Consider the following 21,396-nt stretch of genomic DNA (forward strand, 5'->3'; position numbering starts at 1 on the left):
CGTCCGCCTGCCGATGCAGGGGAACCGGGTTCGCGCCCCGGTCTGGGAGGATCCCACATGCCGCGGGGCGGCTGGGCCTGCGCGCCCGGAGCCGGTCCTCCGCAACGGGAGAGGCCACAACAGAGGGAGGGCCGCATACCACAAAAAAAAAAAAAAAAAAAAAAAAAAAAAAGAATTCAGCAAACCCATTCTTTGTCCTGGAGAGTGAGATTACCTTACCCTCAAGGTTTCTTGCTGTAAACACAACCCTGAAAAAATGGCCCAGGTAAACATCGGGCAGGATCTAACTTTACTGGCATACCCATCATATTGAATTGAACGGTGGTCCCCAAAAGATATTTCTATATCTCAGTCCTCAAAATCTGTGAATATTACCTTATTTAGATAGAGGGGCTTTGAAGATTGCCTTGTGGAAACTGTTGGGAGAAACATGAATGTCAAAGCCACTTCCAGTGAGGGCTCAGAAGGAAATGAGGAACCTGTTGTTGGAAACTGAAGGAATGGTGATCCCTGTTATATAGTGGCAGAAAGTTTGGCCTAACTGTGTCCTACTGTTGTGTGGGAAGCTTTCAAGCAATTAACTTAGATATTTAGCTGAGGAGATTTCCAAGCAAAATGTTGAAGATGCAGGCTGCTTTTTTCCTTGCTGAATGTAAAGTGTAGTAAAGTGCAAGAGGAAAGAGATAAATTGACGAAGGAAGCATTAAACAAAAAAAGAATAGTACTTAATGATTTGAGAAATTCTTAGTCTATCCAGATTCAAAAAAAAAAAAGAGCAAATATTAGAAGACTCATTGTTAGGAAAGTGTGCTCTGAAGGGAAGGCCAAGGGTGTGGTTGGAAAACGTTTTGCTGAATGGATTAGGTGTGTGATTCCTGAATCCTCTCAACCGTCTCAGCAGAGGCCAGGAAGAGAGAGTTATCCAGGAGAGATCTGTGGAGAGCTCTCTTGTCAAATGGCACAGATCCCTATGACATACACCGGAGACCTACAAGGTTTTTAGGAATGTTGTCTCAGCAGAAATGCTGCTCTTGGACTGAAGGGGACAAAGAAGAAGAGGCCGATAGAGCTGTTGCAGGCCCAGAGGACAGAGCCTTGAGCAACAGAGGATTATTTTCAGGCCTGAAAACCTAACGGAATTTGACCTGCTATGTTAAACTTTCTTGGTACCAGCGACTCCTTTATTCCTTCTGATCTCTCCCTTTTAAATGGAAATGTCTCTCACATGCCTGTCACACCATCCTTTTTTAGAAGCACAGAAATTATTTTCTAGGTTCACAGACCCCCAGATGGGGAGAAATTTGCCCCAAGACAGATCATACCTGGAGTTTTACCCATCCCTGATTTAGATGAGAGTGTTTCTCCTGGACTCTTAAGCACGGTTCTTCTGGGAACCTTTGCTGTCCCCTAAGAGAGTTCCCCCGCATCTTGGTGATAACTGGACCTTCCTGCTGCCCCTGCCTCTGCCAATACCTCTGCAGCTTCTGAGGACCAGTCCCCACCAGCCATGGGATAGAGATTTGCTCCACATCCTTAAAGCAGTGACACCCTGTGCTTGCACTTTCATAGAGATTCAGACCTTAGAGTTCATGTATATGAGTAATTTGGATTTTATTTTATTTTTTATTGAGATATAATCGACATATAATATTAGCTTCAAGTGTACAGCACAATTAACTTTTAGAATTTTTATTGGAGTACATTTGACTTAATGTTATGTTAGTTTCTGGTGTACAGCAAAGCGAATCAGTTATATATATATATATATATATATATATATCCATCCTTTTTCAGATTCTTTTCCCATTTAGGTTATTACAGAATACTGAGTAGAGTTCCCTGTGCTAATCAGTGGGTCCTTATTAGTTATCTATTTTATATATAGTAATGTGTATATGTTAATCCCAATCTTCTAATTTATCACTTTCCCCCCACATTTCCCCTTTGGTAACCATATGTTTGATTTCAAGATCTGTGAGTCAGTTTCTGTTTCATAAATAAGTTTATTTGTATCATTTTTTATTAGATTCTACATGTAAGTGATATCATATGGTATCTGTCTGTCTGACATTACTTAGTATGATAATCTCTCGGTTCATCCATGTTGCTGCAAATAGCATTATTTTGTTCTTTTTTATGGCTGAGTAATATTCCATTCTATATATGTACCACACCTTTTTTATCCATTCCTCTGTTGATGGACATTTAGATTGTTTACATGTCTTTCCTATTGTAAATAGTGCTGCAGTGAACATCAGGGTGAGTGTATCTTTTCAAATTATGATTTTCTCTGGATATATGCCCGGTTGTGGGATTGCTGGATCATATGGTAGTTTTATATTTAGTTTGGTTTTTGTTTTTGTTTTTTTATGCCTGAGTTGGGTCTTTGTTGCTATGTGCGGGCTTTCTCTAGTTGCGGCAAGTGGGGGCTACTCTTCGTTGTGGTGGGCGGGCTACTCATTGCGGTGGCTTCTCTCATTGTGGAGCATGAGCTCTAGGTACACAGGCTTCAGTAGTGGCACACAGGCTCAGTAGTTGTGGCTTGCAGGCTCTAGAACACAGGCTCAGTAGTTGTAGCACACGGGCTTAGTTGCTCCATGGCATGTGGGATCTTCCCGGACCAGGGCTTGAACCCGTGTCCCCTACATTGGCAGGCAGATTCTTAACCACTGCGCCACCAGGGAAGCCCCTTCTGCCCATTTTTGATTGGGTTGTTTGTTTTCAACACAATGATTTGATACATGTATATATTGCAAAATGATCACCACAATAAGTCTAGTTAACATCTATTACCACACATAATTACAAATTTTTTTCTTGTGTTGAGAGCTTTTAAGATCTATTCTCTTAGCAACATTCAAACATACAATACAGTATTATTAACTGTAGTCACCATGCTGTACCTTACATCCCCCTGACTTATTTTATAACTAAAAGAGTTCTTATATTTTTGTTTACTACTTAACAGAGACATTTCCTCCCGAAAATGCCAGCATACATCTGCAGGAATGGGCCAGAATGCAATAAGAGAGTCCTAGTTAGAAATACTCCTCTCTTCCCAATTCTACCTCTTGCTTTTGGCCTTAATTCTCTTCTCTTAATGTGAATTTTTTTCCCCTTTAACTCTCTGGATCCTTCCGTGAAAAGCCAGCCCCACCTGCCCTTCAACATATGTAGATATGCTTAAGTTTTGCATTAGCCACACAAATTAGACTTTCCTACCATCTTTTACTACAAATATGTGTCATTGAGCTCTGACAATGATATCATGGAAATCAAGACACTTCCTGACAAAATTTTGTGTTGAGTATAGAATGATATATTTTGTTTAATACATTTATTTCTGCCCTTGTTTTCCGAAGATTTTGTTCCTTTCTGAGCTTCACTACATATTGAGAACAAAACTGGGTTTACTATATCTCATTACCAAACATATATTTATTTCTCTTTTGAATTATCTTATAATTTAAAATCAGGTTCTAGAATAAAGTGGGAGAATGAACTCCTTATTTGCTTAAACTAATTCTTAACTATTAAAGTTTCCCAGAAATCTGTTTCAGAGATGAGCAGGAACTCTCAGGGCAGGAGGTGCTATAAAATTTTTAAATGAGTGGAAGAAAAAAGAAGTTTGCATTAATCAATGTGTGCTTAACTATCTGGTTTGCCTGTGGATATAAAAATGACAACAAGCCAGGTTATAATCAAGGATGAAACACGACACCCTTTTAATTGTGGACAGAGAGGAAATTAGTTAACCCTCCAGGACATACATTGCTTATTTTTGCAGTAGGTTTTTGTGAGATTCACTGAATACTTGGGCTCGGTTACTATCAGCAAATATACAGCAAGGTCACCTTGGATAAGTACTTTGCTGCACTGTTACTGCATTCACAGGCATCAGCGTGAGGACAGGAGAGAAGAGTTACACTCTGACATGACCCTGACAGGGCAAGGCTGAAGGCATCTTGAAACTCACTGCATCTAATATAGTCCTGGCATGTATAAATTAATAATCTATGACTTGCTGGGCCTTTCTCACCATCCCCATACTCTTCTCTTTCACTTCTCCATAATGCTGAGCAGGATGTTCCTTGGGCCTGGAATGACCTTGGCCTTCCTCTTTATGCAGTGAATTCCAGCTCATCCTCCAAGGTCCATGGTTTGCCACCTCTTCTATGAAGGCTTCAAACTCAGATGTACCCTCTTCTCAACTTTTGGATCAGGGTTCTTTTAGCTTTCTGAAATTTAATACTTATCCCATGATGATATTACTGTTCGTTATTTTATTCGAATTACAAGAATGGAAGCTCAAAGACAGCAGAGATCTTGTCTGTTTTGTTCATTGCTGTATCTCCAGGACCTAGGAAAATGCCTTGCACAAAGGAGTTGGATAAATATTTTTTGAATGATTCATTTCTTAGTGTGTGGGCATGTTTGGGGGGTAAGGAAACACAATGAACCGAATAGGGTTGTTATTTTCCATATGATTCAGTTAATTTATGAGAACTGACATAGGAACACATTACTATGACCAGTGGGATTATAAAGAGGAAATAGACATTGAATTAGAATACTTATATTAAATTTATAGAAGCTAATTAGCTATCATAGGCAAAGTGTGAAATGGTAACATAGTGAGTTTTAAATATATATTTGAGAAAAATAAGTATAGTGAGCTGAGATTGTCCAGATTTATCAAAAGTGGCAGGCTCTTGAGGGAAGGATTGAAGTACAGGAAAGAAGAGATTTAGTATCAATGAAATGAAGGAATGGTGATGCAGAAGGACATGTTTTGTGAGAAAAATGAGCAGACCGTTTATGAATGAAAATTCTGGACAATAAGTTTGAGAAGATGAGCCAGACCAAGACTCAGATATCAACTATCAATTGTGTGACACTGAGTAAGAAAGACATCTAATCTCCATGAGTTGCAGTTTCCATATTTGTACATTGGTAATAATAGCTAGGTTTTGCTGTTTCACAAGGTTGGTGGGGATCAAATGAATCAAGATGATTCTGACATAGGCGGACAGACATAAGCATTAAGAAATAGTAGGCTACAAATTGGAATATACATTATGGTTTAAATATTAGAGGGAAAAATACTGGAAGCAAATTAACTGCACTTGCATGAGAATGATATGATTCTGAGTGCTCTTTCTCCCCCTAATTTTGTCTATATTCCAAATCATCATCAAAGAACACATATTCATTAAAAATTCATTTCATTCAACAAATATTACCCTAGGTGCTGGGAAAATAGGAGTGAATAAAAGAAATAAGATCTGAGCTCTCAAGTCGCTTAGATTTTAGTAGGCAGAGAGACCCAAAACAATGCAGATACATAAGCTCACTTCAGATGATAAGCGCTGTGATATTGGGGTAATGATGGAGAAGGATGTTGCTGGTAGAGGAGTGAGGGGAGGTCTCTACGAGAACAGCAGAGACTTGAGCAAAGACTTAAATGGTGAATAGGTGGCAGGACACAAATACCAAGTGGGGAAGAGTGCTGTAGGCAGTGGGTCAAGCCGCTGCAAAGGCCATAAGCAGAATGAACTGGATGTGTTCAAGGGACAGAGAAGAGCCAGTGTGGCTGGAACACAGTGAGCAGGGACAGTGGTGGAAAGTGAAAGTCACCAGATACACAAGGGCCAGATCATGAAGGGCTTTTGAAACTGTGGTAAGGAAATTGGATTTTATTCTCAGACATTGGGGTGTTTTAAGCAGAGAGATGAAATGATATGATTTACATTTTTAACTAATAGTTTATATATGTATGTATATACACATGCATATATGTATGTATACACATAGTCTATACATATAAGTATGTCTACACACATTTGTGCATATATATAATAAAATTTAACTGCTACGTGATAAAATGGGCTCCATCGTGATTTCATGTCATGCCATGATCTGCCAAGGTCTAATTAATAGGGAAAAAAATGAGGTTATTATATATATATGACCATATGTGGTCTTTCTAGCAAAAGATATTTTAAAAGAGGAGACAGTTGGATATCACCTCCCCAAGCTTTTACTAGTTTGTTAGATAATTGGTAACGTATTTAAATAGGATTTATTGAGTTCTGCGCTATGGGGTAAAGTTAAACTGTTGATTGGAAACACCACTATTCTGAATGTCAGTTCTGGTTCTCTGCTTACTTTGCTACATTATTTTCGTTTGCATTTTATTTCCTGAAAAGTATAAAGAAGCAGTGGTGCATATCAAAAATAGATATTAAGGAGAAAATTTGCAAATGTGCAGCTGTGTAGATTTTGCTACAGAGTATTTGAAAATAATGATTTGTCCTTGTCTTCCTGGCAGCACATTTATTTCTAAAAAATAATAGTGAGCTGAGCACTCTTGAGTGAACAAATCCGCAATAGAATGATTTTGGCAGGTAAAGGGGCACGTCAACTACTTTAAGTCCCCAAAGCTTCATCACTGACCTCATTATTCCTTTGGAGCACATTTCAGAATCTGTCCCCAGAAGTACACGGGCATAATGGAAGAGCCAGCCCTTTTTCTCCATCCTTTCGATGCCTGAAACAATAGATTTATGAAATACTGTGCACTTTCATTGTGGCCCAGAAAGTGGGTTATTCCTTTGTGAAAACACATATTAATGGAACTTTGATGTCAGTTTTGAAAAGTCCACTCTGCCTTCAGTGTCTGCTAAGGCAACTACTGATCTCGGACAGCTTGAAGCCTGTTCCCATCTCCATAGAGAAAGTTAATATCCACACAACCTTCTTTCTCTAGAATGTAGGATGACCAGCATTAATGCTATCAGTGTCAGAGGGGGAGACTTCATCAAGCTTACTCTCTCCCCTCTTTCCCTTTCCGTCACAAACAAGATTTTTTTAAAAAGGTCTATCCAGGCTTTATCCTATCAAGGCCTTTGTTGTTTTTGAAAATGAATATCATTTCTCGAACACTCAGAAAGAAGCATCAAAAAGCAAAACCACTTCTGCAGTTCTTGCTGGAATAAAAGATATGACCCCTTTCCCTTACATTTTCATTCTCAGAAATGATCCTTTCTGAAAAAAATGATACAATTTTCAAGCAGCTGTGATTTTTTTTTTTTACCTCCTTTGATGTAGTCAGCAATGATTTTTCAACAGACATTTCATATAGAGTTCGTGTCAAGATCTTCAGGGAGATTCAGAAGAAATAGAAGATGACCTTCCAACCCTGCCCTTGGGTGGTTTAGAGTCTTGCATTAGGAAGGACAAATAGAACTGAAGTTACTTAATCCCTAGAGGTAATATGTTGTTTAAGAGTCCAAGCTCTTCAATCAGACAGCCCCGTGTTCAAATCCTGCGCTTCCCTTATCACTTTCTACCTGTGAGACACACTTATCTCCAGGAACCTCAGAAATTTCTGCAAAACAAATATAATATTAGCAATCAGGGAATTCCCTGGCTGTCCAGTGCTTAGGACTCCACGCTTCTGTTGCAGCGGACACAGGTTTGATCCCTGGTTGGGGAACTGAGATCCTGCAAGCCGTGCTGTGTGGCCAAAAAAAAAAAAAACCAGTCATATTTTAGGATTGCTATGAAGATGAATGAAATAATGAATCATGGAAGTAAAGTACTTAGCATGGTGTCAGGGCTCCAAATTAGTACTTAAAAATCAGTAGCCGCTATTTCTTGGTAAACATTGATAAAGAGAGTAATTATTACTTCAAACACTTTTTTTTTAAAGTGGTCTTTGATAATTATATTACAAACTTATATTCACAAATTGTAAATATGGACTACGTTTTTATTTTTCCTTCATAGGCATTTTAAATTGCTGTGTGGCGTACAATGTTGGTCTCCCGGAAGCAAAGATATTTTCTGGTCCTTCAAGTGAACAGTTTGGCTATGCAGTGCAGCAGTTCATAAATCCAGAAGGCAACTGGTAAGAATAGTCTCTTCTTTATGACTTCAGTAAAAACACTAAATAAATTTAATATTTGACTACAATTGCTTGTTCAAATTGGTGCATGTATATGTTATTAATGGGTAGTCTTCAAATATCCTTAAATGAAGGATTTTTCTTTGGGAGTCGGTAACTCTCAGATTAATGATTAATGGGATGGCATAAAGGTACTTTTTTTAAACCTAGATAGAAAATTTTCTGTAAATATTCCATAGTAAATTCATAATACCAGATTTTGACCATTTGAGGTTAGATAGATGGATAAATAGTTTTGTCTTCCTTTCTCACTCTGTAAACTGGTATCCATTAGGCTTTGTAAGCGCTCAGCTGGCTAGTGCTGCCGCTGGACCATTTCTAGGTGGTAGAATTGTTCCCTAAATTTTCTCCTTCAGCAAAGCTTTGTCTACTGGCTTCATTCTAAGCCAGCGTTCCCTGCTGCAGGTGACAAAGGGTCCTCACAAGCATTCATGCTCCCTTTTGAAGCAGAAGGCTCCAGACAGATCCTAGCTCATCTAGAACTCTTTCCCATGAATAAATGGGCTGTTGGTGGCTTATCAAGTAAGGGCTATCATTTATACCTGTCAACTAAAAAACGTATTCACAACCTAAAAGTTGAGAGAGTTATGTTTTATCCGGTGGGAAATTTTAGGACTTCAAGCCCTGGAGGCCGCATCTCAAGTAACCCTGAGAGAACTGCTCCCAGGAGGCGAGGGGGGGAGCCAGGATATATAAGAGTTTTGCAACAAAGGGCAGGTAGTCTGAACGTCAAAAGATGACTGTTCATTAAAGAAAACCAGATAGGTCACGTTAAAGAACTGAGTGTTTTTCTATGTATGGGAAGATGCAAGAATCTGAACTCACTGAAATCATTCCTTTGATGTGCCCCTCAGCTCTCTGGGGCCAGTATCCTGTGTTTTCATACCCTGAGTTTCCTCAGGGCTCACCGAAGGGAGTGGTTGCAGTCTGTTTGTTGGCTGCCAGATGGCAGGTATTCTTTCCTTCCTGTGCCCTCAGGGCTCACCAGCTCATCATCGGCTGTGGCTGCAATGCTGACTGTGGCATCCTTTGCTTACTGATATGGCAGGCAATATGCCATCTATCATACCCTTTTTCCTGTGTGAACTTATGTCTGGTGCTCTAAAAAATGGAATTTAAAGAAACACTCAGAATCCAAATTATCCACATTTTGAAGCATGCCTGTCTGTATGATGGGGAAACAAAATGAAATGATCACTCATACGGGTAGTGTGTCACAGAAGGCATCTTGGAGGAGGTGAATCATGAAGTGGGTCTTAAGAGTGGAGATGAACAGGTGGGAGAATATTGTTAACTCATTCCTGCTTCAGAGCTTCGGTGCACACGCTTTTCTCCTGGAAGGGACAGTCTTCCCAAGATTTTGGCTCTTATTTCTTAGTTTTGCTCAAATGCCTCCTGCTCAGAGAGACCTTTCAGAGCCAGCCTGTCTGAATTAGCACTCCACAGCACCTCCCAGTCACTCTCTAGCCTTTTATGTTGGTTTATTTTCTAAATAGCAGTTATTACTGTCTGAAATTATCTTTATATGTTTACAGGCTCATTAATGCATCTTCTGCTCTATCTCCGAGGATAGGGACATTGCTTTGTGCACTGGTACGTGCTCAGAACCCAGAGTGGCACCTGGCATCGAGTAGAGGGGTCACTAATTACTTGTTGAATTACTGAATGAAAGTCCTAGTCCCCACTGATTCCCCCGAGGTAGTCTACAAAGTGATCTCTAGCAGACAGACTTACGTAGGCGCTGAACAAGACCTTCAGACGCACTCCGATGGTCCACTTCATAAGTATGGCCTTGCTGAGGACAACCTGGCATTAAACTTGAGGGTATTCTTTTTAAGTAACAGTTTTTCTGGGACAGAGAAAGAGGCACCATTAGCAATAGATGCTGTTAGGGATGATAAGTCTGTCAAGGATTGTAGGCAACTCAAGCACTGGCCACACTGCAGGTTGGAAGTTAAGCCCCAAAGGGACAAAGTTGACAGGAACCTAGCAGGCAGAGTCCTGGCAAAGTGAGCCATATCTCCTTTCTCTTTCCAGAACTCCCTCTAAGCATACAAAGCATTGCTAAAAGACAAATATGTTAACAGTTTATGGCGAGATTCTGGTGCTGATAGGGTTATGCCAAGACTGGGGATACCAGGCATTTCTAAATCCTGCCTTGACCTTCTCATGACATTCTGGAAAGATACATAAACACAAGACAATGGTTAGTGGCCAACAAGGTAGCACTCTACTATTGGCTGGGCTGGTGCTTTTAGCTCCAGTATAGAGCTTTCTGGTTAGATGTAGTATGAGGCTTATTGAGGCCTTCCTTCCCTCAAGCCTCTGTATAACCACCAGCTGGTATGTGCATACCCACCCCCAGGAAGAAGAGAAGGGAGCTTCTTACCCGAGGGCTACAGCCTGTGAAGGTGTGAAGCAGGAAGGAAAGAGAACAGAAGTTGGCCTCGCATGCCAGCCTGGGTCCCTCACTGATCTGGCCTTGTAACATCCAGGTCATGGACGTGATTTTCTAACGCACCACAGGCTGGATGCTATGTGAGGTGCCGGAAGTACAAAACATAGACCTTGACCTGAAGGCGCGTGGAGTCGAGTCAGCGAGGAAGATGGATGTGCAGAGCAGGCAGTCGCGAATAGTGCCAGAGACATAAGTGCCAACCCCATAGTTAACAGCATTTGTGTTCCTTTAGTGTCACTTGCTATATTAACTTACGATTAAAAGCTCATTTTCTGAAAATGAAGCTAAATTTTCTGAAAATTTAGCTTTCTAAAGAAGCTAAATTCTTTAACGTGACCTATCTGGTTTTCTTTAATGAACAGTCATCTTTTGACGTTCAGACTACCTGCCCTTTGTTGCAAAACTCTTATATATCCTGGCTCCCCCCTCGCCTCCTGGGAGCAGTTCTCTCAGGGTTACTTGAGATGCGGCCTCCAGGGCTTGAAGTCCTAAAATTTCCCACCGGATAAAACATAACTCTCTCAACTTTTAGGTTGTGAATACGTTTTTTAGTTGACAGGTATAAATGATAGCCCTTACTTGATAAGCCACCAACAGCCCATTTATTCATGGGAAAGAGTTCTAGATGAGCTAGGATCTGTCTGGAGCCTTCTGCTTCAAAAGGGAGCATGAATGCTTGTGAGGACCCTTTGTCACCTGCAGCAGGGAACGCTGGCTTAGAATGAAGCCAGTAGACAGAAACCAAGGCCTGGGGCACTAAAGGGCCAGGGTTCCGTCCTGACCTCTCTCACTAGCTGGCCCTGCCAAGGTGCCTTGCTCGGAGGTCAGGGAAGAGCTGGATCCAGGTGAGTGGGCTTTCCCGCTCCAGTGCTGGGGTGGCCGGGTGGGCCCAGCAGCGTTCACAATCCTGCGGCTCGAGGAACATAGCACGAAACTTGGAATCCAGAATTGCCTGTTTGCTTTGACAATTGGCACTGTGCCCTTCCCCACTCCTAATTTATGACAATTGCACAGACATTATGGGAGTAGCAGATGTGGGAAAGACTGTTTAAACGTTAACTTTTCTTCTGATACTAATCAAGTTAACTTCGGGCACAGAAAGTGATATTACTATGAATTTCTTTAATAAACTGTGAGTCTTTTTCCCTTAGACTTTATATATGTAAGCCACACTCACACACACATCCCTTTAGTTTTTTTACTCCCTACTGCCTGTTGTGAAGCTGCTGTCTTGGCAGTTTTCCTCTGCTCGCTTGGACTTTCTTTACAGTCTGTCTTGTGGAGCCCCGACTCTGTATTTCAGTCCTTTCCTGCCTTCTGACAACTCGCTTAGAGCTCTAGTCTGAGTTTTCTTAAACCACACTCCACTCTTTTTAAAGTACAACTTTAGCTGTTCCATAGGTCCCGTTTTTCTAAGACTTTATAGGCATATTTTGCACTGGGATCTACAAGATTTTAACAAAATAATCTTGACTCCTTTGCTAGTTTTATTTATCACACTTTTCTTACACTGTGGACTTTTATTCTAAAAACAGTAGTAATACAGCTTTGCAAATTCTTGAAACTTTCTCATGGTGTCCCGTGAGCTGGATGACTTTAAAAGCAAGATTACCTCACGAATAGAGCACCAGAGCACTCTACCTGTACGCAACGCTGTGGTCTCTTCTCCCCTGAGTGAGACCCACAAAGGGTCATCCCACTTTGGAGCCCTCACTTTATACACAGGATGTTTGAATGTAGGTGATGCAATCCTTATCACAAACAGTTACACAAAGGATTGTGATATGTTTAAAGTCATTTCCTGGAAGCTTGTGGTGATATGCACTCTTTCTGTTTGTCTCATCTGAGGGCCTGTCCCAAGAACCGTTTGAGCTCATTATATGACTCAAAAACCTTAGGACACTGCAGTCACTTGTGTGACGAGGACTGTCTGGGAATTGAGGGTATTTCCAGTTGTAGAAATGTATTTTCTTGTTCTAGTGAGGACCAGTGCATGCTTGTCCTTTAAGAGGAGAAATATAATGAACAAGTGCCATGGCCAAAAAAAAAAAAACTTCCATCTATATATAGTATAGCTTTTACTTTTTATAAATTTATTTATTTATTTATTTATTTATTTTTGGCTGCATTGGGTCTTCATTGCTGCGCATGGGCTTCCTCTAGATGCATTGAGCGGGGGCTACTCTTTGTTGAGGTGCATGGGCTTCTCATTGCGGTGGCTTCTCTTGTTGCGGAGCACCAAGCTCTAGGCACACGGGCTCAGTGGTTGTGGCTCGTGGGCTCAGTAGTTGTGGCTCGTGGGCTCTAGAGCGCAGGCTCAGTAGTTGTGGCGCACGGGCTTAGTTGCTCCATGACACGTGGGATCTTCCTGGACCAGGGCTCGAACCCATGTCTCCTGCATTGGCAGGTGGATTCTTAACCACTGAGCCACCAGGGAAGTCCCCGTTTTTACTTTTTAATTAAGAAAAACTGTAGTAAAGCATTACGTGTGTTACAAATATAACAGATTGTACAAAATATCTCTTGTAGAGAATTTTAGATAAATAATAAAGAAGTAACATTCAATTCGGCAACAGACATCAAAGATTATGTCATATAGTACATTGGTAATACCAATACTGGTAAATTCTTTGCCAAACACATAATACTCACGATGACTCTTTAAGAGCTTTGTCAAATAATTACCCATTTTACAAATGAGAGGAGAGGAGTGAGACTTAGAAAGCTTTATTAGTTTGCCTAAGTTTACAGAGCTAAGAAGTAATAAGCATAGGGTAGATTAATGCAAACAGAGGTGAGGTGTTCCAAGTGGACATATTTTTATAAGTAACCAAGGAAGAAAGTGGCAGAATGTAATTGGCATTTATAAATAATATTTAAATATAATTTTCATATAAACTTTATAAAGTAAGATAAACTTCATTTAGCATTTTGAATGAAAAATTGTTACAGAAAAGGGTTGCCTGGGACGACAGTTCCCATCTGTCTTTTCGTTCTCTCATAGACAGGGCTTTGTCATGTAAGTCAAGACCCAGAACAGAAGGGTTTTACCCTCAGCTTCCCCACCACTAGCTGGGTGACTGGGAAAGTCACACAACCTCTCTAGAGCACAAAGAAAATGCCATCCTGACCAAACCAGAAGTTTTTAGCACCTTGTGAGAGAATAACAGTAAAACACTTCAAAAGCCAAACTACTGTGCACATATGAGGTACTCTCATTAGCTCCTTGTAAAAATATACAGGAGGAAAATCAGGATTTGAAATAACTAGTTCCTCCCCACCTCCCTCCACTGCCTCATCCTCAGACATTTCTCATCTGTCACGGATTAGCTTTGGTCCATGTCTTCTTCTTCTTGGCCAAGGATGCTCTCCTGATCCCTTTTCCAAAATAATCTTGTCTTTGTCTTTCATTATACAGCCTTTAAATATTAGCCGATATCCTCCTTTATGTCTCTTTCCAAAGGTAAAATTCTCTTGACATTAAGGTTTTCCTGGTCGTGCCATTTAACATGCTTACGTTGCTTATTCACAAGGTTTGCTTTTATTTTAAATCCATGACATATGTATTCCTTTTTGTTCTTCCATTACATTTTAGTTATTTTCACCAACTTCTAACTTAGCCATATTTTTGATTCTGCAAAGGCATTAGAAGTCTGACTGTAATATATCCTTGCACTTTTAAGTTTAAAAAACTTACTGTTAACATTTTTATAACTAATTACTATGCTACTGTCATGTACTTAAACCAACACTATTAATATAGGTATACAAAGTGGCGTGTTTCCTATCAACAATGACTTTCCCTTGGCTGGCAGTGGGGGCAGTGTAAGTAGGGAACCAAGTACCTTTTAGACCCCCATGGACCACTCTAGTGTTGATTCACCTACCTTTGTCACATCACAGATGTTAATTTTTTCCCACTAAGTTAAAGTTATCTTTGTGACTAAATTTTTAAAATGATTTGCATTATAGTAGAAAGGGCACTTGAAATGTTCCCTGCTCTGGACACAAATTTGTATGTGTGCCCACAAACATAGGGACACGCATACATGCCCATCTTTTGTGACTTGCATGTGGAATAGATCTGCTGCTCCGGAGTATCTGGAGACCTTCAGTGATCTGTGAAAGTCCTCTGTGCCTCACCAGCTAGTCTTATCATTTTAAGCTTTCCTCTGTGTTAATGCCTGAATGTCTGTGTTTAGAATGAGTTCATTCACGATGGTGCTGGGACTCACACACACACACACACTTTCCTGGTGGCTACTTGTCTGAAACTTTTCCATCCATCAACTCTCTCTGAAGAAGGATCTGGCAAATGCTAAGGTGGAACCTATTTGTTAATTTGCGTAGGGCCCAGGTGACAGGACAACAGTGAGTAGCTCTCCTGGAAGAGTTCTAAGTCAGCTTAATAGACAGAAAGAATTGGAGGTTTGGAGTGAAAGGGCATAGGTGCAGATCTAGACTTTGCTGCCAATCAGACAGAGTCAGTTTCTTTATATGAAAACAGGAGTAGTTATAATATTTGATCTCACAGAGTATTTATAAGGATCAAAGAAGATCCTTATAATAAAATAAAGGATAAAATGTGCTTTATAAAATGTAAAGTAGTTTACAAATATGGTTGCTTTTCCAGTTCTTAGCATTGATAGCCATCTGCCAAAGCACCTATTTAAAAGTACTATCTCATGGGCTTTGATTTATAAAAATGTGTGACCTTAAAAGCATTCCTTTCCTCCCCGCCGGGGCACAAGAATGTGGAATTTATACCATCACAAGGCTTTAAATTGACTATTTTGGCTTTTGAGTTTAACTTCAGGAAAACTGCATGTTGGATGAGTCAACGTAACAGAATCAGTTTTTATTCATTCAATTGCTTCCAGTGCAAAAGCTAATTTCCAGGATTTTTGTGAGACAGAACAGTAGGCTTAAGATGTTCTCACATTAATGAAGTCAGTGGACTTCGCATTGGGGAACTGAAAGAAAGACCTTGAGGGTGTAGCCATCCCACTACTTGAGGAAGTGATCTGGCAGCCACAGAAGTCTGAGGCAGCATAATGAGGCCAGGAGACTAAAATTGCCTTTCAACATATGCCAAAGAGTTTAGCTATTACATTTATAATTGCGGGCTTCCCTGGTGGCGCAGTGGTTGAGAGTTCGCCGGCCGATTCAGGGGACACGGGTTCGTGCCCTCGTCCGGGAAGATCCCACATGCCGCGGAGCGGCTGGGCCCGTGAGCCACAGCTACTGAGCCTGCGCGTCCGGAGCCTGTGCTCCGCAATGGGAGAGGCCACAGCAGTGAGAGGCCCGCGTACTGCAAAAAAAAAAAAAAAAATTATAATTGCAGTGTTTCCCAGCCAAGAGCTAAAAATGAGCTCTCTTACCCATCTTCTCCCTTCCTAGAGGTGTGAAGTCTTACAGGTGAATTCTTCCCATCACCAGCTCCTTTTATGTTCCAAGCAGGTAGCCATATGGAACTCACCGGACTCCTTGTGTTCTCAGTGGCCTGGAACTAAACGATATAAGGAACAGTATTTATATTTATGAGCTGTAGGCTTTGAAATTTCTCATCTTAATGTGGGTATTATATATAGTAAGCTTCTAATGCCAAACAAAATACCACCATGGATGGCTGATAGACATCTCCTACTGAAAACACCTCCTCCTGAACTCCTGAGCTTCCCTTACCTCAAAATCTTGCTCTACTGACCGTATCCCTCTTATCTGATGATGGCCACTCGGTTGCTTGTAGTTCTAGCTGAAAACCTTGGGGTCATCCTTTTTTAAATTATTATTATTATTCAAAAACTAACCTCTCAAGAAATCCTGCTGGCCCTACCTTCAAAATATATCTGAAATAAGGACACTTGTCACCACCTTCCCTTCTGCCAGCCCCGTAGGATCCTGGCATCACCTCTTGCCTGTATTATCCCAGGTGCCTTCTAAGCACTTCACCTGTTCCGCCTTTACCCCCATGCAATCATTCTCAACAGAGAAGCCTTCAAAATCCTTCTGAAATATGTCAGATCATACCACTACTGTGCTCAAAACACTCCAGTGACTTTCTTTCTCATATTTCACTCAGAGGGAAAGCTGAGTTCTTACGATTTCATACAAGGCTCTACATGATCTGGGCCCATGACCAACATGACTTCATCTCCTACAATTTCCCCCCTGTGTATTCTGGTCCAGCCACAGGGCTTTTGCCCTTGCTGTTCCCATAGCCAGGACTACTCTTCCACCAGAGTCTTACGGTTTTAATCCTTTCCCTCCATCTACTCTTAAATGTCACCTCAGTGAGGCCTTCCCTGGCCCTCCTAATAAAGATTATAACACCCTCCACCTCACACTCCTAACTTTATCCTCCTCACTTTTCCCACAAAGCACTGATCACTATCACCGTATGTTTTACTTACTTATTACACTTATTGTCTGTCTTTTCCCACTAGAATGTAGCCTTTGTGAGGCCATAAATTTTTGACTGACTTACTCTCTAATATCTCCCCAGTGCCTAGAATTGAGTCTGGCACACAGTTGGCCTGGCCACCAGGTACAGTGTCGCAGGTTGTATACTGCACAAGGCCAGGGCACACCATGCATGTGGGAATGGTACCCGCTAGAGCTGTGCAACATGTCAGCCCCCTAAGATCTTAAAAAACATTTATTGAATCAAATAAAACATGCTTTGCCCTAGTGTCAATATTTTTAAGTGCACCTCTGTCCATAATCTCTGGAAAAGTCTCTAATATCGAAGGAACGCTTGGAGAGTTTAGAAAATCACAGACCAAAGGAAGATATTTATAACAGCCCCTGGATTGTGGGTTTAAAACTACCTACACCACCGTAAATACTGTTTACTAACTAAACAAAGTATTTTGAATTCCACTGGAGGTGGGCAGATTGGCTATGTTTTGGAACTCTATATAATCACTATTTTCCCACAAGATAATTGAACAGTAAGTGTTATTTTAAGTAGTCTTGGAAGAATTCCCAGTTTCACTGTAGGAAAAGAGGAGTTTATATCTTGGGATTTTGTTTTGTTTTGAGAATCAGCACACACGACTGTTCACGCAGCTCTTTGTCTGGTTGTGATTAAATTAAATCCGTAACTTCAAAGAGGCTTTGCCACATTTCAGCAGGGTTTACCTACCAACGTATCCTATTCCCCACCTTTATAACATTCTCTCCTGGCATGTTTCTTCCTGCTACAGCTGATTACATAAAATTTTATAGGTAAATATATCTGCCTCCCTCATCTTTCTGTCTGATTAATCTGAGAATGTCACAGTTCCCTCGGAGTAACCATGGGTGGTGTCATAGCCTTTCCTTGTGAGGGTGAGTTGTCAGGAACAAGGATTTCACTAGGTGCAAGGGAGGAGGAGAACGTACTGGAAACACTGCCAATAAAGGAGGTGAGCAATGGTTTTACAAACATTCTCTGTGGTCACTAGTATGACTTGTGACTTCCTACTTACTAATGTGGTTCACAGTATTTAAAGAATGAATCATACACGATGAGGGCATCCTTGCTGTTCTTCAACAGTCACCAAAATGGTCTGGTTTGCCTCTGTCCTCCATTGTTTTGTGTTAAGGGTTCAATATGGCATAATGCTGCCAGGGGTATATGTGTTCTGTGTGAGAATCTCAGGTCCTTTCACAAACTTCCTGTTAAGGGGCACACAGCTGCACAGATGCTTGCCTTCTCTTCTTCCTGTCTGATGAATGGGGTGGGGGGGGTAACTTTCACGGTGGTGGTGGAGATGTCATCATCTCCCTGAGCCTTGAGGTTATCAAATCATGAATTCTGGGAGGGGATAGGAGGAGGTGGGGGGAGAGTGTCCAGGGGATGCTTAGTCGATAGGAAACAGCAAGTGGCCTTTTGAGCTTTCTCACTGAGAAAACAGGTAGCTAGTGATGCAGCTTTACTGCTGGAGGCTCTGAGGAACAAAATGGTTAAATTTTAGGTGAGAAACACTAAACTTTTGTTTCTCAGTGTGTTTCTCTGGAATATGCTGAGGGCGGAAGGGAAAGGTGCACAGTAGAAGCCACTCAAATGACCACATTTGGGACCGTCTGAACATACGCTGTTCTTCCCTGTCTGTAAACAGTACACCCCCCATCTCAGTAGGTGTGGCCTGACCCTCAGGTTCCAGTTCCTACTCCTTGATGATTCTGGAGCCCAACCCATCTGTTCAGACAGTAACCTGGGCCCTTTGCCAGGCCTTCTTGCCACTAATAGGAAAGAGAATAAATAGCCTAAGGGTCAAGAGCTTGGGCGTCAGAATCAGATATGCTTGGCTCTCGTGACCTAGGTGAATATGAGTAAGTTGCTTATATCTCTGTGTCTCAGCGATTCTATATGGAAAATGGAGATAACATAATCTCAGACTCGTTTTGCACAGGAAGTTAATAATGTTCGGAAAGCCTCTCGTTCAGTACCAGCTGTTGTAAGATTTGCTGTAATTAATATCAATTCCCAGTATGTAAAGGGGCAAAGCCACACTTCCTATTATAGTTTCTTGCTATCAGGTGCTATGTTGTTCCCTACAGACTCCTCAGTCAGCTTTTGTTTAAAAAATAAAGACACAAGTTAAACGCATCATGGATAGGTGGAGACTGAATCAGGAACAGCAGAGAGAACAGTAACCATATAATGCTTTCCTCTCAACTTGGTGGAGTTTTTTCATCTCTTCTTGTTTGTCTGTTTTTTCTTCAATTTGGACAGAAAGAAATTCTCCTCAATAAAAACAGAACTAAAAATGTTGTACTCAACTTTTCCTCAAGCAAGAGAATTCTCTTAGGTAATAATGTAGAATCAACACAACATTGTAAATCAACTATACTCCAATAAAAAATTTTTTTTTAAAATGTAGAATCATCCATTCGTTTGTTCACCTGTGCTTTCATTCATTTGTTCAACACCTAGTCACTCAGTGCTATAGTCTCAATTCCTAGTCCCCATGGACTTTTCCTCTCTAGGGGGGATTTAGTCAGGAGGCAAGCACTTCCAGGGTAACATGATGAAAACGTGGACAGGGAAAGCTCAGAGGCTATGAAAGTCTTCAGGAAATCCACCTTGCTCAAATGTGGAAGAACCAGGTGACTTCCTGGAAGAAGTGGTTGTCTAATGGGAGACATAACTAATGAGCAGAATTTCCCAGCCAGGGAACAGCATGTGTGAAGGTTTAGAAGCAAGAAGAACTCAGCTTCTCCACCAGATCAGAGTCTATTGACTAAAATACAGAATTTCAGGAATGTACCAGGAGAAAACAGGGCTGGAAAAGTAAGCAAGGGCCAGATTATCTCTTTCTTTCTTTATTAAAGAAATTTTTATTGACATATAGTTAATTTATAATGTTGTTAGTTTCAGGTGTATGGCAAAGTGATTAAATATATATATGTGTGTGTGCGTGTATATATGTATATTCTTTTTCAGTCTCTTTCTTTCTTAAATTTTAAGATGTAGCCTGCACACAAAGATCAGAGGTAATACTGTGTAGTTCCACTATGGAATGAAGACCAGAGATTTGTACAAATGGAGAAAAATCGAGCTGGAAGATAGTTTTTACAATACAGAGTCTTCATAAGTTTCCTAACTTCCTCTGAGTTGTCATGAATTTGAAGAACATCAGATATGTTCAAACATGCACTTCAAATCCTGCTCTATGATTCTCTCCCTCCGTTAAAGTGAATATTGGGACTTACTAATAGCCAACATTTCAATTCCTATTTCTATTTGTATTTCAGGTATACAGATTGTGGTTCACAGTTTTTAAAGGTTATGTTCCATTTACAGTTATTATAAAATATTGACTATATTCCCTGTGTTGTACTATATATCTTTAATAGCTTATTTATTTATACATAGTAATTTGTGCCTCTTAATCCTCTACCCCTATATTGCCCCTCCTCCCTTCCGTCTCTGCACTGGTAACCACTAGTTTGTTCTCTGTATCTGTGAGTCTGTTTCTTTTTTGTCGTATTCACAAGTGTGTTTTACTTTTTAGAGTCCACATAGAAGTGATATCATACAGTATTTGTCTTTCTCTGTCTGACTTATTTCACTAAGCATAATACCCTCCAAGTTCATTCATGTTGTTGCAAATGGCAAAATTTCATTCATTTTTTATGGCTAAATAGTATTCCAGTGTGTGTGTGTGTGTGTGTGTGTGTGTGTGTGTGTGTGTGTGTGTGTATCACATCTTCTTTATCCATTCATCTGTTGATGGACACTTAGGTTGCTTTCATATCTTGGAAATTGTAAAAAATGCTGCTTTGAATGTTGGGGTGCACATATCTTTTTGAATTAGTGGGTTTTTTTGTTTTTGTTTTTTGCCAGATAAATACCCAGAAGTAGAATTGCTGGGTCATATGGTAGTTCTATTTTTAGTTTTTTGAGAAACCTCCATACTGTTTTCCATAATGGCTGCACCAATTTACACTCCCACCAAGAGTGTACGAGGGTTCTCTTTTCTCCACATCCTCACCAACATTTGTTATTTGTGGTCTTTTTGATGATAGTGATTCTGAGAGGTGTGAAGTGCTATTTCATTGTGGTTTTAATTTGCATTTCTCTGATGATTGATGATGATAAGGATCTTTCCATGTGCCTGTTGTCCATCTGTATTTCTTCTCTGGAAAAACGTTTATTCAGGTCTTCTGCCCTTTTTTTTTTTAAAGATCTTTTTTGGAGTATAATTGCTTCACAGTGGTGTGTTAGGTGCTGCTGTATAACAAAGTGAATCAGCTATACATATACATATATCCCCATATCCCCTCCCTCTTGCGTCTCCCTACCACCCTCCCTATCCCACCCCTCTAGGTGGTCAAAAAGCACTGAGCTCATCTCCCTGTGCTATGTGGATGCTTCCCACTAGCTATCTATTTTACATTTGGTAGTGTATATAAGTCCATGCCACTCTCTCATTTCATCCCAGCTTACCCTTCCCCCTCCCCATGTCCTCAAGTCCAT

At 40.6% G+C, this 21,396-nt stretch overlaps 1 protein-coding gene across 1 annotated transcript in view; it reads left to right on the forward strand.

Moving 5' to 3' along the window:
* Nucleotides 1–21,396, forward strand: part of ITGA2 (integrin subunit alpha 2) — a 112,258-nt gene that overhangs the window by 24,944 nt on the left and 65,918 nt on the right. The window contains exon 3 of the mRNA XM_055086887.1: nucleotides 7,792–7,912. Within this exon, the coding sequence (XP_054942862.1) occupies nucleotides 7,792–7,912 (121 nt within the window). The remainder of the gene's footprint in view (nucleotides 1–7,791; nucleotides 7,913–21,396) is intronic.

The sequence above is a fragment of the Physeter macrocephalus genome, chromosome 8 (genome assembly GCF_002837175.3).
Source record: "Physeter macrocephalus isolate SW-GA chromosome 8, ASM283717v5, whole genome shotgun sequence".
NCBI classification, from domain to species: domain Eukaryota; kingdom Metazoa; phylum Chordata; class Mammalia; order Artiodactyla; family Physeteridae; genus Physeter; species Physeter macrocephalus.